The sequence below is a fragment of the Podarcis gaigeae genome (genome assembly GCF_964106915.1).
Source record: "Podarcis gaigeae genome assembly, chromosome: 14".
Classification (NCBI taxonomy): Eukaryota; Metazoa; Chordata; class Lepidosauria; order Squamata; family Lacertidae; genus Podarcis; species Podarcis gaigeae.
Genome location: NC_139690.1, coordinates 44,937,460 through 44,958,242, shown reverse-complemented (window position 1 = coordinate 44,958,242; position 20,783 = coordinate 44,937,460). Strand labels below are relative to the sequence as shown.

Below are 20,783 nucleotides of genomic sequence, written 5' to 3'. Positions count from 1 at the left end.
TTGATTATAGAGGACCATAAACTCAGTGGCCGAGCACATACTTAAGCGTGAGCATCATGTTTATCACATTGTCTTCCTGCATTACCGTTTTAACGTTCTGCTCCTGCAAGGTCATCCTTCTAGCAATTATTTCTGCAGTGCAGAGAAGGGGAAGGCTGGAAGGAGGTGCTCTCAGAACAGTGACTCGTAGAGAGATGCAGCAGGTGCTGCCTCCTATGAGCGGGGGCTTCGGGGCTCACCGGAACCTGTCATTGATTCTCTTCTTGGAAACAGAGTAGTCAACCGTGGTACGTGACCTTTGTTTTGACGGGAAGCCCCTCTCTATTGGAAAACGTCAAGATGCCCTAAGGCAGGTACCCCCAACCTGCGGCCCTCCAGATGTTTTGGCCTACAACTCCCATGATCCCTAGCTAACAGGACCAGCGGTGAGGGATGATGGGAATTGTAGTCCAAAACATCTGGAGGGGCGCAGTTTGGGGGTGCCTGCCCTAAGACATCTCTGTGTTAACTGGTTCCAAATTTACTCCCTTGCCAACTGGTTATTAAGGATAAACGGTGCTCCATGCACCCTGAGAAGCCTTTGAAGATCTTAGGCCAGCTGCTAAGTGCCTTAAGGCGATGGTCTCTAGGGTGTACAGTGGTGCCTCGCAAGACGAAATTAATTCGTTCCGCGAGTTGCTTCGTCTTGCGATTTTTTCGTCTTGCGGAGCACGGATTCCCCGGGTATTAATGGTTTTACGAAAAAGGAAGCAAACCCGCAAGACATTTTCGTCTTGCGAAGCAAGCCCATAGGGAAATTCGTCTTGAGAAGCACCTCGAAAACGGAAAACTCTTTCGTCTAGCGAGTTTTTCGTCTTGCGAGGCACCACTGTATACACTTTTGCTGAATATTAAGTATGGGGATGGCTACTGGCATGGGAATCCGATCCTGGCCACCCAGTTCCAGAAACTCAATAGTCTGGCATGTGGTCTCGGGTTTCTCTGTCAGCTACCTCAGCACTCAATAAAGGGGCTATGCTCAAACTGAGCCACCCCTGGCATTGGACACCAGGCAAGCTCATTTACATTAGCTCTAAGTCCCCACTTCACTGGAGGGTATATGAAACACATGGGTTTTATCAATGGTGGGTGTGTTTGGAACTCCACATTTGGCTCCACATTTTTTTCTATACTTAGCTAATTAGACAAACGATTCTGCCTGACGTTCCTCTCCACCTTTTCTCAGGAGACATTCTTCCCCAGATACTGCAAACCATTAGTAATGATATGCTTAGCAGTGGTCAGACTGGAAATTGGAAGGAAGTGGGCAATCTTTCTGTTAAAACATGGTATGAGACAGTCTGGCAATTAGCACTTGATGATAAGCTTACTCAAGAATGCAGGGAAGCCAGGGGAGTGGCTCTGATGGATATTTTTGTTCAAACTTGGTACCTGCTCATCTGTTACACAACTCAAGGGGTGGGGAACACCCCACCCCCACCCCGGACACAACTTTCTGGAGGGGCATTCCTGCAACTTCATTGCCAGAATAGGGTGTAAATACTACACTGCACTATGGTGACATTGAAGTTTCTCTTTTTTGTTGTTTCTTTTCTTGTTTAATTATGGGTTTTCTATAAGCAGTTAATAAATCAACAAACATATGGATTCAGTTCTCCTGACACACGTTACTAGTCTAAAATAACGAGTATGGTACACACGGCCAACAATCATCATCAGCAGAGTCAGAAAGATATTCTTAAAGATACTGTGGAAACTACGGGAAGAGATTAAACTTCAAGCTACGAAAAGATGGAATATGCTTCCTTCAAGGGCAAGCAAAAGAGGAGGCCTGGACGCAGATGGAAAGTTTGAGAAAGCAGAAATAAATGAATAAAATAAGAGAAGAGAGAGATGGACTTGTTATTTATCTTGGAAATAAGGTGGGTGAACAAGCAAAACTTGCCGGGTGGGGTGGGGGTTTGCAGATCATGCATTTAATTAACTGTTCAGCAGTTTCTTCAAAGGGCAGAGCTTAAAATATACATCTGTATAATCTGCCCAGCAATTGTCCTTGAGTCACACTGATGCATCAACACACAGAGAGAGAGGAGGAGGAGGAGGAGAAGAGGAGTAGTAGTTTGGATTTGATATCCCGCTTTATCACTACCCGAAGGGTCTCAAAGCGGCTCACAATCTCCTTTCCCTTCCTCCCTCACAACAAACACTCTGTGAGGCAAATGAGGCTGAGAGACTTCAGAGAAGTGTGACTAGCCCAAGGTCACCCAGCAGCTGCATGTGGAGGAACGGGGAAGCGAACCCGGTTCCCCAGATTACGAGTCCACCGCTCTGAGTCCACTACACCACACTGAAGAGTGTGTCAAGCCCTGAGAGCTACTCAGGGCTTGACACAGAAGAATCTCAGGGCCATCCTAAATGCAAGCTCTCATTCTCGTACATGGAGAAAATTGAACCAACTAAGAGTGAATTACCAATAACCTTTTAAATATCAGAGTGATTTCATAGGGCAGGATGTATAGAATGGAAGGAAATGTGTGCAGGCCACAAATGGAATAGGCCAAGCTTCACAATGGCTGACAGAAACTGACCAAACACAGTTCAAGGTACCCAGGCAGTCTGGACATTTTGCACCAGAAACTACTGTTCTTCCAACCCTCAATTGGAAAACCAACACCACCATCTTCCACTTAGTGATTTGTTCAAGACCTTGGGCACATTTCTCCAAAGCTTGGTTTGTTTTCCATTGCTCATGGCTCTGTAACTTAGGAAGCATCTGGGTCAGGGTGACCAAAGAAACCAGGCTAAGCAAGGCTGCTGGGTTCAGGCATAATGCCAATCCGTAGTTACAACTGTGGTTTCTAAGCCAATGAAACGAGGTTTGCTGACAAAAAAACAAGCCAGCCATGGTACATCTGGTGGGCTGCATTTGCATGTTCAAACAGACCACATCTGTCGAAGCACATCATGACTTAGTATTATGTGTGAATCAATCCAAGCACCAGCTTTTCTCATTAAACTATTGTTATTTGTGGGGCAGTTTCCTCTAGTTCAGCACCAGCATTTGAGCTTAAGCCTCTTGCCCCCACTTGCCTGTGCCCAGTAAAAATTTTCAGTTCTTCCCTTTTTCAAAAACTAGGGATGTTACTCAGCTTAACTGGGGTCTTGTTTATGTTTGGCTTCCAGATGAAAAGCTAGAGGAGGACAGCTGTAGAATTCTTTCTTCTCATGGATGTGTTTCATTCTGCAGTTTCATTTTTTTGTACAGGCAGTGGCTTGGTAAACCCCCAAAAACAGATGGGACTGATGGAGGACTTCCCCAAACCTGGAAATGGGGCTTTGTGGCTCTGCCTGGCTCCACATGCCCACTAAAGACTCACAGAATAAAACACAATCCTCTAACTTGGGCAGCTGATCAAGACATGGAAAGTGTGGTTTACACAGCCTTTCCCAACCTGGTGCCCTCCAGATGCTTTGGACTAAAGCTCCTACCATCCCAGGCTGGAGCTGATGGGAATTACAGCCTTAAACATCTGGAGGGCACCCGGTTGGGGAAGGCTGGCATACAAAGTCCCAAGAGTAACTTAATGTAATGGAAAGAAAAGAGGAAAAACTCACCTCGCCACAAGGAAGTTATCAGCAGGCAGGATCCGAGCGAGCTGGATGAAGATGTGATTGAGAGACATGCAGAAGCCGCACCAAGGAGCATAGTAGACCAGCAAAATGTCCTGAGTTTGATGAAGGGAAGATTAGATGTTGTCGTTTTCTTTCACCGTGGCACCCCATCTCCCCACATTTTTGTTAACACCATTGAGCTATGTTTACAAGGGCCCCTTTCTGGTTTTCCACTTGCGGACACAAACGCAGAAGGGAACTCCCCACTCCAACTCACAAGAAAAGTTGTCAAGTTGGATGGGGGGGGGAATTAAAAATTAACCTTTTAGGGCTCTCAGGCTACCTCTGTTGTGGACCTAGAGCGGGGGTCTGGGGCAGCTAAGCTGTGCTAAATAAGCCTTTCTTTGCACCATGCCAGGTCAGATGAGATAGGTATTGTTTTCCAATTGCGTTTTAGGACATCGTCAAGGTGTGGCGGTTATTCCCCAGGACTTGGCCATGCCATTCAGATGAAAAACAAAGAATCAGCCACGGAGGCAGGCGGAGGCAACCGGCCGCTGGAGCCTAGAGAGCCTTACCTTTTCACTCCTCAACGTGACCTCATGGAAAGTATCGGTGAAAATTTCTCTAATGACATGTTGAGATCGGATGCGGCTGGGCCTCCTGTCGCCAACAAGGTGCCTTTTTAAAGGACTGTACAAAACGCTGTAGTTTTGAATGAAGGTTTCTAAAAAAAAAAAAAAAAAAAAGAGTCCACATTCAGGAGGTTATTTTGAGCTTCTAGGCTTGACAACGTAACATGGAAGCAAGTTTTAGCTCTGAGAAGCATCTTGGCAGGATTATGTCTGTGGGCTGTTTCAGGAGGTCGCAGGAAAAAACAGAAATATCCCCCTCAACTGTTGTTAGGGTGGTGTTATATTTTGGGTTTCCACATGCATGGAATATGGCATTAGGGTGAGTACCCTCAGAATCTCAGTTTAACAATAACAACAAACCTAAGTATCTAGTCCTTAGGTTGTCGAGCAGAACATGTCCAATGCGTAGAAAAATCTAAAGAGGTCAGAAAGGTACTGAGCGCTGCACAGCACCTCCCTGAATCCATTTGCATGGATTGTTCAAATCAAGCTAGAATTGTGCTGAACTATTTTACTCAACTCGCAGGGTTCGGCTTCTTTTTGTCAAAATTCTGCTGCTGCCTCAAAAAAATCAATAGCGTGTCTTCTACTATTATCAAGCAGTTTCAAGGGGGTGGGAGCGTTAAGTGTGTGCGAGTCTCTAAGGTGAGCAGAGAACTGCATTTGATAGGAAAATCTCTTGTTGTGTCAGAGCATGCACACGGATGTATTGCATGGCACACAGTAAGAGCAGGGGCTCCTAAAAGTCAAGCATGCCGTTGGCAATGTAAGCTGTAATTTAGGGACAGATTTCTATCCTGCCTTGCTGTCCGGGGTTGGGAACCCCACACCCCACCCCTACGAGGCATCTAGTACAATAAAAGGAAATGGTGCAACGAAACAGATTTTCTGAAAGGCAACATTTCATGTAATGTTAACAGCAGCCAAAACAGTGATGGCCAAACTTGGCCCTCCAACTGTTTTGGGACTACAACCCCCATCATCCCTAGCTAACAGGACCATTGGTCAGGGATGATGGGAATTGTAGTCTCAAAACAGCTGGAGGGCCAAGTTTGGCCATCACTGAGCCAAAATAAAACCACAAGAGAGATGGACGGTAACTGCTGTGCACTGCACCAATGAGGAAAGAACTAAGCAGACCCTCCTGAAGGAATGAGTTCCAGAGCCTCAGCAGAACCACCAGGAATGCCCTTCCTTGTATGTCCACCCATCACAAAGTGAGATTCAGAGTAGGGTGGACAACCTGTTGGCCTCCAGACGTTGCTGGACCCTCATGATCCTTTTCAACTCTATGATTCTATAACACCAGGAGTGGGGGTGTGGATGGACAGGTTTCCCATCCCTGCCCCTGCCCTTTCCAACCCAGGTTTAGCAGGCTATATGCCTCTTTGGCTATTCAGGCAGCCTTCACAGGGTCTGCTTCACATGCCTGCCTGTTCTGAGAAATCAGAACAGCCTCGGCAGTGATGCTGGCCAAATAAGTTTGAAGAGCAAGAAAAGAATATCCTCCAGCAGGAAGCCACGTGTTGAGATTCCTGCACTGCAGGGGATTGGACCAGATGACAAGTGCCTATATTACCATATTTTTTCCGTGTATAAGATGCCCCCTGTTTTGGGGGACTCCAAATTAAGAAAATGGGGGGAGATTGTCAAGAGTTGTAGAGTTGTTAATATTTTTTGGGAAGGATTGCCCAGACTTGTTGAGCTTTTATTGGGGGGGGGGTGCCGACAGTTGGGGAAAAGCCGCCAACCGCCCGCCCAATTGCCGCAAGGGCAGCCAATCGACAACAGCCATTGCCGCGGCCACCAATCAAACACCCAAGAGCTACTGACAATCTCCTGCTCGTGGCTGCAACCAATCGCCCGTCCACCCTCTGCACTAAGACGACCCCCAATTTTTAGCATAATTTTTAAAGAATAAACCTTGACTTATACATGGAAATATATGGTACTTGCTTTTCTGTGCTAGACCAAAAAACAAAAAAAGAGGTCTTTTATAGTACTTTTAACATACTTCTAAGAATCACTGATTTCATCTTTTACTCGTGGTTTTATATATCTGATGCCTTTTAAAAACCGTTAAAAGTGTCCTGGAATCAAATCTTGATGAGCAGTGGTGTTAAAAACGAAGTAGGAGAGGCCAAACAGAAACCAATTTAAATCTGTAGTCTAATTTCCCTGCAAACTTGTGTTGTGCTTTTAGTAACAGTGACATCTGCACCCAACCTTTGAACTAATGAGGTGGTATTACTATACCTAGGTTAGATTTCAGCAGGGCCTGGTCCTGATCCAGGATATAGTGTGTCTCTTCCTTGAGGTCCACAATGGCAGCAAACTCCTTCACCGGAGTAGACCTTGATGCTCCCAGCCTCTCTGCGTACAACCAGAAGAGATTGGAATCCAGCAGGTATAGGTTCAAGGTCTTGTTAGTCCTGCAACTCAGGCCGGTCACGTAAGTGTCGCAGAGGGCATTTTCCGGGATAAGACCGCTCCTGTCCTCAATGTGAGGAATAGAGCTTTGGGAATCGTCTTTCCATCTCTTCCCATGGGAAGCAAGAGCCAATTCCTCGGAGCCGGCGAAGCCCAGCGGGGTCCCGCTCACTGTCCTGCAGCAGGCGGTGTAGTAGCTGAAAGGGCTGTAAAAGCTGAGGAAGTTGCTGCACAAGGAATCCGTCTTGGACATCACTTGGAAAAAGGTCCGCTCCTTGAGGTAGAACGAGTCCAAGGCTGCTTCTATCTCCAAGAAGTTGCAGTGCAAGCCTCCCAGCCGGCTCGGCCGGACCCCCACTGTCTGGTTAATGCACAGCTCGCAGACATTGTGGGTCCGGGTGATGGAGTGCCACTGGGGAGGCAGCACCACTGTGTTGCAGCAAGGGGACTTGGCGATGGAGATGGCTTCGGCCAGAGGGAGGCGGACGCCAGAAGCTGAGGATGCTCCTCCTTGCAAATGCTCAGCACCCGCTTCCCCTGCATGGCTTCTGTTGCAGCGCTTGTATTCCAAAGCCAATTCCGAGATCTAAGAGGAGAAAAGAAAGCCGTATGGACATTTCTCCTCGTCTTACCAGGCCACCGTTATAATATCAGGAGGAGGGAGGAAACCAAAGACAATTGGCAAAGTTATCACCCTTTCCCTCTCAGTTTGTCCCTCGGAAAAACCCTGTGTGTTGCCATATTCTAGGATACACTCAAACTTCCCCACAGCTCTATGTTATGAGCCTTGCAACCTAGAAAACACCCCATTATTCTCCCCATGGCTGTGCCTTCAATACCAGTATTTACAAGTCCTTGGGAAGCTTCCAAGGAATCTCAGTATTTGAAAACCACCGAGTTTGAGCAATCTCTGCAACAATGCACGGTCGCTCCGCTTCAAATTTCGAGCACCACCTCAGCCCAGAAGCAGAAGCCAGGACACACTTTGGGAAGAGTAAATAGCATCAGCTGACCCAGGCAAGTGAGCTAATGTGTATATTACAGGCAAAGTTCCAGTCTTGCCCACTCCTAAAGTAGTTTTAGGGCTACTTAAATAATTAGCCACCTGCCCCATTTAAGTGTTTGTGTGTGTTTTTCTAAAGAAAGAAGCAAATATTGAATTCCAGGGCTGAGCTGAAGAACGGTCACAGAGAGGCCACAAAAATCTCTCTACCCTTTAGGTCACAATGCATAGTGATTTCTGTCTACTTCTCTGAGCTTGTCAGTTCCAAAGCTGTTTGATCCTGCTCGTATTTAAAGGTTTGTTGTTAAAAATAAAAAATACAGGCAAAGATCCAAACAGCACCTTTAGGCATACCCAATGGGGTGTCTGCCCTGTATACCTGAATATCAGACCACCCTTTCCATTCTGAGCGGGTGCTACCTGGGAGGAGGGCTGCTGGCGAAATGCAAGCCCCAACGAATGACGAAGTGATGCGCGTCTCTTTGGTCACTTCTCAATCCCATGCAAGAGGTGCTGCCGCTGTGCCACGAGGCAAGGGCTGGGTGATGCGCAAGCAGCATGTTGCCACATGCTGCTGGGTTTGAGAACGAGAAAGCAAAAGGGAGATATTGGGTGGTGTCTCTTATGGCATTTAGTTTGGCCCAGATGAAGCTGGTGCTGTGAAACAAGGAGGGATGGCAGAGCAACAATTCCAAGACGGCCTGTGCAGAGGGAGGTGCAGGACCTTCTGAGCTGCGCTGGCAGAGATGCTGGAACGGAGAGTTTTTTGCCATGCGGCCGCCCGGGAAGCAAAGCTCTCCCCAAGCGGGAAGGAAAATCACAAAGCAACCCTTACTGTAAACAAATTACATAAGAGGCCCCCTGAAAGCGAAAGGAAGCCGTGCAAGGCAGCTGGAGTCATCTCTGGCCAGGAGAAGCACTTGGGATTTTCAAGAACAGGATGAGGCCAGGGCAGGTTTTGTTTTTTAAAGTGTTTGGGTTTTTTTTAGTTTACAGATGCTCACGCTACTCCCCACACTTGCACGTGGCAGGGAAGAGGAGCTTGTGGCCCTCCAGAAGCTGAGGGACTCCTGCTCGCATCAGTCAGCCTGGCCCAAGCTGAGGGATGATGGGTGTCTGGAGGGTCACCACCCTGGGGAAACAGGGCGAAACGTCCTGTGAAATTATGTAAGCTTGCTGTGCATCTGAGGCAGACGGGCAAAGATGCACATTTTCTGCTTGGCTTGTCAATAGCTTCTCACCTGGAGGGAGCTACATCTGCCTCCAAGCAACCCAGGAAGGCAGTCTGTTCCTCTGCTTGTTCGTTCCAGGCTCTTGATGTGCCAGAATTGATTTCTGGAGGTGTCTGAGGGCAGGCTGGCTAATAACTATTCTGCTTACACCTCACCTTTCCTCCAAGGAGCTCAAGGTGCCTCAATTAAAAAGCACACACAGAGAGAAGAACACACAACTGCCCTCTGTTTGCCCTGCTTATGCAGAGGCTGAATAAGGACCTCCAGAAGATAGGCAGGCCGTTATCTCTAACCTGCCCTGACAGCTTCATTCCTCTCTCCCTTAGTTCAGGAAACCAATTAAACCAGCTTCAGCATCAGCAACGCTTAAGGCAGCGCAGGAGCGAGTAGAGGGTGGAAATGGAAGCAAGGAATGCAGGAGACCTTGTTCCGATTCCGAGGCTGACCTGCTGTGAGTTATTTGCAAATCCGTTAACCTTTCCATCCCTGCCTCCCAAAACAACTTATTGCTCTTCCAAGAGGGCAACGCGAAGGAATTTGCTTTGGGGACAGCCAACGTTGTTAAATGTCCATGGCCAAAATCGTTTGACTCCTCTGAAGGTGATAAGCGGTGGCTTACCTTCGACCACAGCAAAGCAAAGAAAAACTTGTGCCTGTGTTGAAGTTCACCAATACCCTAAGTGTATTTGCTTTGGTTTCCTCCTGCTAAATGAGAACAGTTTCTCACCTCTGGATAAAGCTTTGCCCAGAATCTCCTACACCGGTTTCATAGGGATACCCTCCCCCCAAACACACACCAATGCCTTCTTTTGCAGGTTGGCCCCACTGAGAAAGCCACAACTTTTCTTCCAGCTACATTTAGATAGAGAGATCACCTATCAGAGCAAGGACTGGTTCAGATCACCATCTGAACTCCCTGGAACCAGGGGCCTGAAGCTCGCACCGAGTCCCATTTTCTGCCTGAGCAAGCCTGCCTACATAGGAGCAAACGATACCCCAGTGACTTTCATTGCACATGAGCATTCAGAGCTGCCTTGTGCCGAGTCAGGTGAGGCATCTCTCGAGCCCAGTCTTGCCTCTTCTGATGCACAGTAGCACTTTGGCACTATAAACAGATAAGCATCACTCCCATCACTTGACCCTTTTAAACAGGAGGTGCATCTTAAATGCAGGCTCCCTCCCCACTCCATTCTATCTGTCATAACCTTATGGGGGGGGGGACAGTTCCAAGCTGGCATGCCAGATCTTCAAAGCTTTGCGGACTGACAATAAGAAAGCACTTCTTCACACAATTACCGTATTTTTTGCTCTATAAGACTCACTTTTTCCCTCCTAAAAAGTAAGGGGGAATGTGTGTGTGTCTTATGGAGCGAATGCAGGCTGCGCAGCTATCCCAGAAGCCAGAACAGTAAGAGGGATTGCTGCTTTCACTGCGTAGCGATCCCTCTTGCTGTTCTGGCTTCTGAGATTCAGAATATTTTTTCTCTTGTTTTCCTCCTCCAAAAACTAGGTGCGTCTTATAGTCTGGTGCATCTTATAGAGCGAAAAATACGGTAAATTATGGAATTTGCTCCCCAAAGAGGTAGTGATGGCCATCAATTTAAAAGAGAATAAGCAAATTCACAGAAAAACCTCTGAATGGCTACTAGCCACGATGGCTACGTTCTCCGAATGCTGGGTGCTGTGGCTCCCAGGTCCTGCTTTTAAGTCTTCCATAGCTATCTGGCTGGAAACTGATCCAGCAGGGTCCTCCTTACGCTCACCTCATCTACAAGGGGATGACTTTCCGCTAAGGGGTCGAAAGGAAGAAACAGGAAGAGTGCCGGTCCCTTCTTCAGCTCGTTGTTCAGCAAAAGACTTTTCCCTCCATGAGGTCTCAGCCAGCGGATGAAGGTCTCGCGATTCTCCAGGGCCCACTTCCAAACATTTTCGGCTGTGTAGTTCATCGCTTCGTGTGGATAGAGCTGGAAAGAGGGAGAAGAGAACTCTCAGCGTTTGTTATCAATTAGGGCAAGTGAAAACTTGGTCATCCCTTAAGGAATGGCAGACTGACAGGGACCCGTTGCACAATTTGGTGGGAAAACGAGGCAGTTATGGACTGCGCCCGTTCCCAAATTCTTTGCTGCTTAACTGTTTGGTCTTTGGCTGAAGAGACACTGGGAAAACTCCAGCAATGGACGCAGAACAAGCTGAGCCAAGTCATTACGTAGGAAGCAGCCCTTGGGAGAATGTTCTTCCCCCTACTGGCCACACACCCTGCTAGGCAGTCTTCTGAGGGCCACATGTCAGTGGTGTGTGGGGCCAGGAGCAAAAGCGGTTAGGACAATAAATATTGGTTCACTCACACACTGCTCTCTATCTTGGCAAGCAAGGAGCATTATCAGGGTTGAAAAGCACACTCGAGCTGGGCAGAAATCCTCAGGGAGAGTGCAAAGCAGGTTCGGTGAGAGGTGTGACCAAGGGCCATACAGAAAAGGCTGCATTCAGCCCCTGGGCCTGAGGTTCCGCATCCCTCGTATAACTCAAGGAATTGGTAGGAAGTAAAACTGTTGAAGTGAAGCGGGTCATGTCTGATGCACAGCTGCAGAATGGAAAGAGCAGGCAGAACTGTTCCCCCCACTCAGAGATAAATTTTTGGTTTTGCTCAAGTCTGACCAAGAATTCATTCCTAAGATTGGTAAGGTAAAGGTAAAGGGACCCCTGACCATTAGGTCCAGTCGTGACCGACTCTGGGGTTGCAGTGCTCATCTTGCTTTACTGGCCAAGGGAGCCGGCGTACAGCTTCCGGGTCATGTGGCCAGCATGACGAAGCCGCTTCTGGCGAACCAGAGCAGCACACGGAAATGCCGTTTACCTTCCCGCCAGAGCGGTACCTATTTATCTACTTGCACTTTGACGTGCTTTCGAACTGCTAGGTTGGCAGGAGCAGGGACCGAGAAACGAGAGTTCACCCCGTCGTGGGGATTCGAACCGCTGACCTGATTGGCAAGTCCTAGGCTCTGTGGTTTAACCCACAGCACCACCTGCGTTCCCTAAGATTGGAAGGGAGGGTAAATCTTGTGCCAACACTGCAATCTTTTAGCTGCTTGACAAAAACATGTTTCAGCAAATATCAATCTGTTACACAATTCTTTTATCTGCTCCTTTTACCATTGCTCGTGTTTTATTCTATTGATTTAATAAATGTATAGAAATGTTTTCATGTTTTTGGGGGGAAATGACGGGGGCTGTGCATTTGGATATTCCACTGTCTGTGTATGAATCTATATATCTATATGAAGGGACCATTTTCTCATGACATGATTTAGGATATTCTTTCAACCACACAGGCTATGAAGCCACTGAAATGTCTCTGCATGTTGTTAATGTGATCCTGAAGACACGGTAAATTTCCTTTCCTAAAACTGCATGTGATGCTTCAGTGTTGCTCCACTGAAAAAGGTGCCTTGAATGCTCTTGGATGGGCTACCTTCTGAGAGGCTGGATTTAAGAGCCCACATCCTTGGAATTAGCAGGCACTCCTCTGTTTTATAAAGTTTATGCTAGCGTGGATCACCCTTCCCACCCAGCCCAGCTTCAGCAAGCCTGGAGATAAAGGAGAGAGGACGAAAGGCTGGGGAGCAAAATGCACTCAAGGAGTTTGCTCATGACACATAAACATTTCAGCAACATGGGATTTTGCTTACCTGAAGAGTTTGGATTTGATATCCCGCCTTTCACTCCCTTTAAGGAGTCTCAAAGCGGCTAACATTCTCCTTTCCCTTCCTCCCCCACAACAAACACTCTGTGAGGTGAGTGGGGCTGAGAGACTTCAAAGAAGTGTGACTGGCTGCACCCAGCAGCTGCATGTGGAGGAGCAGGGACGTGAACCCGGTTCCCCAGATTACGAGACTACCGCTCTTAACCACTACACCACACTGGCTCTCTTACCTGAAATTAAAGGCGGGGGAGGGGGCGGGAGAAAACTACACACACACATACAGTGCTGTACCATCTTCCAGATGGTTCACTAAATTATTGGGCATAAAAGGAGAAAAACCGTCTCAGTAGCTCCAAACACGAAACAAATGCTGACCTTGGCCACTGTTACATAAGTAAGCTAATTTCCTTTATTAGACTCTACCTCTCCTCCCCCTCCATGCAGTAGGTTTTTGGATTACTCATTGTTCTGAGCCCTAGAGCATCGGCCTGCCAATGCAACTGCCTGTGTGACTGACTGCCGCACCTCTGCTGTATAAGATGGCCCTGCTCTGCAACCTCCTTGAGTGGCTTGGCTTGGCCGGAATGGATTCTTGAAAATGTCTCTGACTTGCCTGGATGTAGGATGGAGAGATGTGTGTGCGCACGCATCATCACCATTGTTAACAGTAACAACAACAACCTGCCTTTCACCCTAAGGTCTTAAGCAGGTTACAAGAAGTAAAATAAACACGTTAAAATTACAGAAATAAACTATGCTGAAACCTGGCAAAATTGACCGGGAAAATCAGAAACCAGGAAGAGAAGAACTTTTAAGAAGTTATGGGGAAAATGTTACAATGTATTTAAGAGAACACTGTAAACAACCAAAAACTTTGGAACGATTTGAATAATGCTTTTAATGTACTAAAAACTATGGTAAAAATGGATTATTATTAAAAACAGAAAAAAGTGAAGCAGTGGAAAAAAGATTGATAATGGTAACTGTCAGGGAACTGCCATCAGAGCTAGAGGCAGAGGCAAGGCTCCAAAGCGATGCTGGAGAAGGGCCCAGCAGGGAGAGAGGCAGCTCATCGGCTGGGGAAGGAAATCAGCGTAACACCAGGGATAAAGGGGGGCAGATGGGGGAATCGGCGAGGGGGCTCCAGGACTCCTCGCCGGAGACCAGCGGGGAGAGCACGGGTCCTCCGATGCCCACACCCACCCTGCGCAGAAGACTTCCGCGCAGGGAGAGTAGGCGGAGACTTGGCGTCAAAGAACTTCTTTGCTGGAATTGGTTCAAGAAACACCCACTGACGGATTCTGCTAGCGACTGAAACAGCCACGAAGTGAAGGGCTGTCCAGACAGAAAAGGTTTAACCAGGCAACCTAGCCAGGAGTGGTGGCAACTTACGCACGAGCAACCCCTAGAACCATTACAGCAAGCCAGCCAAGACAACACAAACACATATGGCTCATTCTTTTACTCTTACAGTAACCATGGAAGGGCAGAGAGGAGTCAAAGGATTCAGGGAATTCTAAATGATAATGGTGATGTTTAATGTTTTTATTTAAATTTGCACTGTAAAACTCAATAAAAAAGATGTGACAGTATTTTTTTTACAGAAATAAGGTGGGTCCGAAAAATATACATCTCAGATGTCAAAAGCCAGAGTCAAGGACTGGGTCCTCAGCGTTTGCCAAGAGCTGTCTAAGGAAGGAGCCAGGCTCACCTCTGTGGGAAGGGAGTTCCACAACTTAGGGGCTCTCCCAAGCCTCCAAGCCCCCAAGCGTCTGAAGGCCATGGAACAATCAAGAGGGACCCCTCTGCCATCTTTGCACCTGAGAGGATATGTAGGGAGGGAGGCGGTCATTCGGGAATTTGGGGGCTGAGTTATTTAGGGCTTTAAACACTAGTGTGAGCACCTTAAATTTGGCCCAGAAATGAACTGGCAACCGGTGCAGCTGTTTTAAAACGGGGGTTATATGAGAGCTGAAGGGAGCCCCAGCCAGTAATCCAGCTGCTGCATTTTAGACATAGATTCTTCTAACTTTTGCTTGGCTGGAATGGAGCCTGGTGTACTAAAGTAAGGGTTACACACACTGCTCCACCCACTTTTGTAACTGGCCCCATCCACCATCGGAATGTGGCCCCCAGAAGGTTGCACACTAGTAAATGTGGGCTAAAATGGGCTCCCCAGCCCTGGTGCAGGCGACACAGGCGTGCAAACGTAAAAATGAACTACTCACAAGAGAAGCGTTCACGTGTCTGTGCAAGTAGATGCTGCCTGAGCTGGTCAGTGGGACTTCCTTCGCGATCAGCTTGTCTGTGATCACTCCAAAGTGGATCGTTCCAAGGTAATCTGAAAGCACATGTTACAAGCCTTCAGGAAAGAAAAGAAAGAGGCCCAGCTGACATAACTACACAGCCTCCTTTCTCCAGAAGCCATGCTGCTGGAAGAAAAAGACTCTGAAAAACAAGCAAGCATACACACACACACACACACACACACACACACACACAGAGCACAGCACAGCTTTCCTGCCATTTTACACAGGAAATACAAGCAATATCCTCTTATTAATCCGCACTTTCCACCTGTGGGCAGAATGCTTCGGGGTTAAAATTCTATCTCAATGTTGCGTTTTAAGATTATACAACAGGATTTCGGCTGAAAAACACACTGCAATACAGACAAAATAATGAAATAAAAGATCCTCAATATGAGAAAACAAGAGAGGAGTTGGAGCAGCACTTTTGGATTCTTTAGGCCTTAAGGAGGGGAAAAAAACCCTCCCAGAGCTGGAGTTTTCCTCCCTCGTTCTTCACATCCAGGACCTGAAGGAGGGGAAAGGGGTCTGTGACAACACTGAAGAGTAAAGCCCTAGTCGGAATTAATAAAAATAAGGTGTTAACAGTAGGGACTGACGCAGGCGGTATAAGACAAAGGCTCTCTCCGCCACGTGCACGGCAGTGTCCTTTGTGGTGGTGATCTTGTTTCAAATGAGTCATGCGCTCAATGAGTTTCAACGAGTGGAAATATTGTGGGCGAAATTAAAAGGTGCCAATATGGCAAGCAGCCCACCAGCTCTGCTGTTCCAGAGGCAGTAAAGAAAAGCAAGCGGAACCCAGTCCCTTTCCACGTGCCACCAAATTGGTCCCTGCCACCCACAGCTCTGCCCTGGCCCATCATTTAGAAGTTGATGCGTGAGCAATTGCCCTCAAACAAAACGATGCTTAAGAGCATGGGTAGGCAAACTGAAGCCCGGGGGCCGGATCCGGCCCAATCCCTTTCTAAATCCAGCCCGTGGATGGTCCGGGAATCAGCGTGTTTTTACATGATTAGAATGTGTCCTCTTATTTAAAATGCATCTCTGGGTTATTTGTGGGGCCTGCCTGGTGTTTTTACATGAGTAGAATGTGTGCTTTTATTTAAAATGCAACTCTGGGTTATTTGTGGGGCATAGGAATTTGTTCATATTTTTACCAAAATATAATTCAGCCCTCCACAAGGTCTGAGGGACAGTAGACCGGCCCCCTGCTGAAAAAGTTTGCTGACCCCTGCTTAACAGCATCACATTCATTCCCCAATGCTCTTACTCTCCTCTCTCACCAAATATATTTGCCTGCCTGGAAAGCGCCCTTGAACCCCTTCTGATCCGAATGGAAGATAAGGGTGTATAGAAACAAGCCTGCTGTACAAAGGGAAGATTTACATCAATTGCTCCACCCACTTTTGCCTCTGGCCCCGCCTTTCCCTGGCATGTGGCCCTCGGAAGATTGCCCAGGTTGAAAAAGGATCCCTGGTCTGTAATCTCCAGGGTTTCCTTGGTGGGTAATCTTGGCGGGCAGCTCCTTTTAAAAGGAGGCTGCTGGACTTTAAATGATAGAAGCTTTCTAAGCAATTAGATGCGTCTTGGCTCAGGGGAGGGGGGGGGATGCAAGCCTTTTAATGTTTTTCACCATGTGGCTGATGAAACATTGCAGCAATTCCACATCAAGCCAGACAATAAACGGGAGGCCTGCCCCACAGTAACTGCCTCTCCTTTGAAGCAGTCCCACCCACCCCCACAAGAAATCCTCTCATATTCTTCAACGTGCAAAAAAAGTCAGGTCACTTTTGAGCTCGGGGTATGGAGGAGAGCACAAATACATCTCTGCTTTTAAAAAAAAAACACAAAAAAACTGCCAGCAGCCTTTAGAAACTCCAAATGGCTACAAGTCAGATCATGCATTACAACCACATTTTCTGCCACCAGTGAGCATCTTTCAAAGAGCGCTGCTCCAGGTGATCTTGAGGATTTTGCTACGTGCATAAAAATGCACACAGAGCTGCAAACTCAGCATGAAATGTGTCTAATTATCTGTTGCACTCAATCCCAGAGAGGGCAAGGCTCTATCCATTCACTTTCTTTACAGGCCTGCGACTAAACATTTAAGCAGAAATGGGGCTGTGCCCCACAAGTGTCACGGATCCTTCCTCTTGGTTGGGCTGTCAGGGCTGGGCTACGGTGAGTAAGGAACCACAAACTGCAAGGTGGGTCAGTAGGCAATACCAACCTTGGTCTCCACTTCCTAGAGGAAGGACTTCTGGCAAGAGATGGGTTGCACTGAATAAGAAGTTGGCAAGCATGGATTTGCTAAGAGTCTTGTGAAGCTGATAAGGAGAGCTTTAAACTAAATCCCGAGGGGGAGGGAGACAATAGTACAGATGACAGGGGAACACCTGGTACTGGGGATAATAGCTTCACTGATGCACATGAAACTGAGGTGGTGCTCCAGAAGCCTGCTACAGGGCAGGAAACTTACAAGAAGGAAGCAGCTGGAGGGAATGACTTGTGGTTTCAGTTGTCTCTATACTAATGCACAGAGTATGGGAAACAAATTCAGAGCTGTATTTAGTCCACACTAGCCTACACACAGAGAGACTCACTTTTCAGCATGGAAATGGACCCGATATTCTGAGAATCTCAACTTCCATTTAAAAAAAACAAAACAAAAGAAAGCAGCAGGGTGGTTTTGAAATCATAATTATGGGAAATGGTTTGGAACTGTCTCATGTCCTCTTCACTCTCCTCTGAAAACCATTCCTACAGTGGGGGGAGGAGGAGATGAGGACTATAGGAAGCAAACTAAACTGTGCACGCAGACAACTGGGAAACCCCCAGGAATCCTGTCTTGTTTGAAATTCAGAAGCCCTGCTGCAGCCAGCCCTGCTTCTGTATATGCTTACGACGGTTGCTTAACCTGCCAAGAGCAAGAGGCTTTAACCTGCTACAAGCACACATTACAAAGCTGGCAGGCTCACATTTCACTCTCCCAAACCAGTGTGGGACTCTATAATTAATGAAGCAATCAGAGAGAGTTTTGGCAACAAAGGAGGAATCGAAGAAGCAGTTATTTGCTTTCCAGAAGATTACCTTGGGGGGGAGGGGTGCGGAAGGAAGGATGCACACTCACACACACACACAAGCGTGCTGGTGACATCACTTTGGAGAAAGTCTAGACCTGAGGAATCTGAGCAGAGGAAGCTGCCCATGGATCTGCTTTGCTACCAAACAACAAGCATGGCCAACTGACCTGGGGCGTTTTCCCCAAAGCAGAGCATATTGATAGTGAGGCAGCAATCCATCTCTCAAGGGCAACCAGGTGTCTCTCGAATGGCATTCTGCTGCCCCTTGTGGCCATCCACTGAGAGAAGGCCCCACAGGTTGTCTGCCCAGGTTCCAGCCTGCCACCAAGCCAGCCTGGCAGTCTTGTGGGCTGCCTCTGGCTTGGCTGGCTGTAAATGTTTCGAAATCCAGCCTGGGTCTTTACGCCTGAGCAAAGGCTCCTTTTGATGCTTTCAAAGTCAGAAGAGCCTTGCTGGATCAGAGCAAGGGTCCGTCTTGATGCTACAGATACTAGCCACTACCACCCCTGGAGACGCGCTATTTCCAGCCGAAGGAAAGCCATGGAGAAAGTTATCCATTCATTGGATTCTAAATATTCACTACTCCATCCTGCAGAGTTGAAGACCGCCCCCCCTAAACAATGTAAGAATCTAAGAAGAGTCCATCTAGTCTAGCATCCTGTTCTTACAGTGGTCAACCAGATGCCTGTGGTAAGCCTGAATGCAAGACCAGAGCACAGGAGCCCTCTCCCCACCTGTGATTCCCAGCAACTGATATTCAGAGGCATTACTGCCTCAGATAGTGGAACACAGTCACCATGGCTATTATCTGGAGAATCTGATTACCCAGGAAGCAAATGTTCCACTAACTCTGTTGCATGTTGAGTCAGGATGCAGCCCTAGGAAATGCAGAGTTATTCGAGGCCAGTTCCTTAGATTAAAGGAATTCAGTTCCTCACTTGTCCAAAATATGTAATTTAGAGTTTATTTTAAGTGCACCGCAACCCTGTATTAATGACTCTTCTCTCTTTCAAGGCAATTTGGCACAGCTGCTTTGGAGAGCTGCAGGCATGGGCTCTGTCTCTTAGCACACCGGTCAAGGCAGGAGTCAAACCCAAGGCTACGGACACCAGGGACGAGTTGGTGGGATATGGCTTTTGGCACAGTATCTGGTACATCCTTCTTTCACGCTCTCCTTTTCAAGAGCAAATGTCATGACCCTGTGTTTGCAGGGATAAAAGTAACCCAACCTGATTCAAAAACACCCACCCCACTCACACACGAAAACAAAGTTCAACACAGCCAATCACAAACAAGCAACCGCACCCTAGGCCAACCACAATTTCTCTCACCACCAAAGGAACACAAGCAAAGAGCAATCAGAACCTGCACAAACGATGCTGAAATAAAACCCCACACATACATTAAGCAAAATAGAAATATCGCCTCCCAACCCCACCCACCATGGCCCCTTCCACCTCTTCTCCCCATTTTTCTTCCTAATGTAACCCTAATGTCTCAACAAATGAAAGTGACCTATGGAAAATGTAACTTGAAAAAAGAGACATTGCATATACCTTTGTAAACCAAGAAAACGTTAATAAAATATTTTTTAAAAAATATGGATGGTAAAGGTACCCCTGCCCGTACGGGCCAGTCGTGACCGACTCTAGGGTTGTGCGCTCATCTCACTCAAGAGGCCGGGAGCCGGCGCCGTCCGAAGACACTTCCGGGTCACGTGGCCAGCGTGACGAAGCTGCACTGGTGAGCCAGCACCAGTGCCGCACACGGAAACGCCGTTTACCTTCCCGCTATAAAGCAGTACCTATTTATCTACTTGCACTTAAGGGTGCTTTCGAACTGCTAGGTGAGCAGGAGCTGGGACCGAACGACGGAAGCTCACCCCGCTGCGGGGATTCGAACCGCCAACCATATGATCAGCAAGTTCTAGGCACTGAGGTTTTACCCACAGCGCCACCCGTGTCCCCTAAAATATGGATGGACCTGCACTTAAAACTCCAAGATGGGCAGTGCCTTTGCATCCTCTCAAATACATTGAAGCCACTTCTCCCCTTTTCTTTGCAAGTCATCAAGGGTTAAATAATCAAGTGTACATTTTTTTAAAAAACTGGCACATAATCTCTATGCAGCACTGACTTAAGAGAGTGGACCCTCCTCTCCCAACTCTTTGCCACAAATATAAATAAGGAGAATACGTAAGGGGGGAGGGAAGGGAAATGTATAGTATCCAGGCTGATTTCACCCTCCTTGGGACAGAAATAATAGGAGTAATAAGACTGCATAAAGGAGTTCATTGGGGTTTAGTTTGTTGGCCAAAGAAATGGCAAAAGAAACCAAGCCGAACTTGGTCCAAGATAAACAGCAAACGCAGATAAAGCAACTTGTTGACAGGATACAAAACGACGGAAACGGCATGTTGCAAGCGCGACCTCTGCTCTGCACTTCGAACATACATTTCAGCACTGAGTAGGAGGGCAGAGTGCCAGGACAAAGGTTTGGATGCCCCAGATTGTCATTTAAAAAGCAAATGGCCCTTTCAGAATCTGCATGAGTTTGGGAAAGCGCTTCCATTCGTAAGACTATCACTGCACTATCACTGCAGAACTTTAGGTTTTAAGAGCACCAAGATGGTGGGATCGTTAATGCTTTGTGGTGCCTGAACAGGGAGGGCATGCCCTGCCCACAACTGGTCTTCGTCAGGAGAGAGGGCGAGGCATAAAAGCAACACGCAAACTGCTTTCTTTGCATATGCAAGATGAGTGGACTTTCACAGCCGATG

The 20,783-nt window shown here is 47.5% G+C and overlaps 1 protein-coding gene across 1 annotated transcript in view; it reads right to left on the bottom strand.

The window, feature by feature from the left end:
• Positions 1 to 20,783, bottom strand: part of TXNDC11 (thioredoxin domain containing 11) — a 40,016-nt gene that overhangs the window by 4,116 nt on the left and 15,117 nt on the right. Inside the window, exons 6-10 of the mRNA XM_083711385.1 lie at positions 14,841 to 14,953; positions 10,676 to 10,876; positions 6,504 to 7,263; positions 4,191 to 4,339; positions 3,616 to 3,725 (exon numbers count right to left, since the gene is read on the bottom strand). Coding sequence (XP_083567511.1) covers positions 3,616 to 3,725; positions 4,191 to 4,339; positions 6,504 to 7,263; positions 10,676 to 10,876; positions 14,841 to 14,953 — 1,333 coding nt within the window. The remainder of the gene's footprint in view (positions 1 to 3,615; positions 3,726 to 4,190; positions 4,340 to 6,503; positions 7,264 to 10,675; positions 10,877 to 14,840; positions 14,954 to 20,783) is intronic.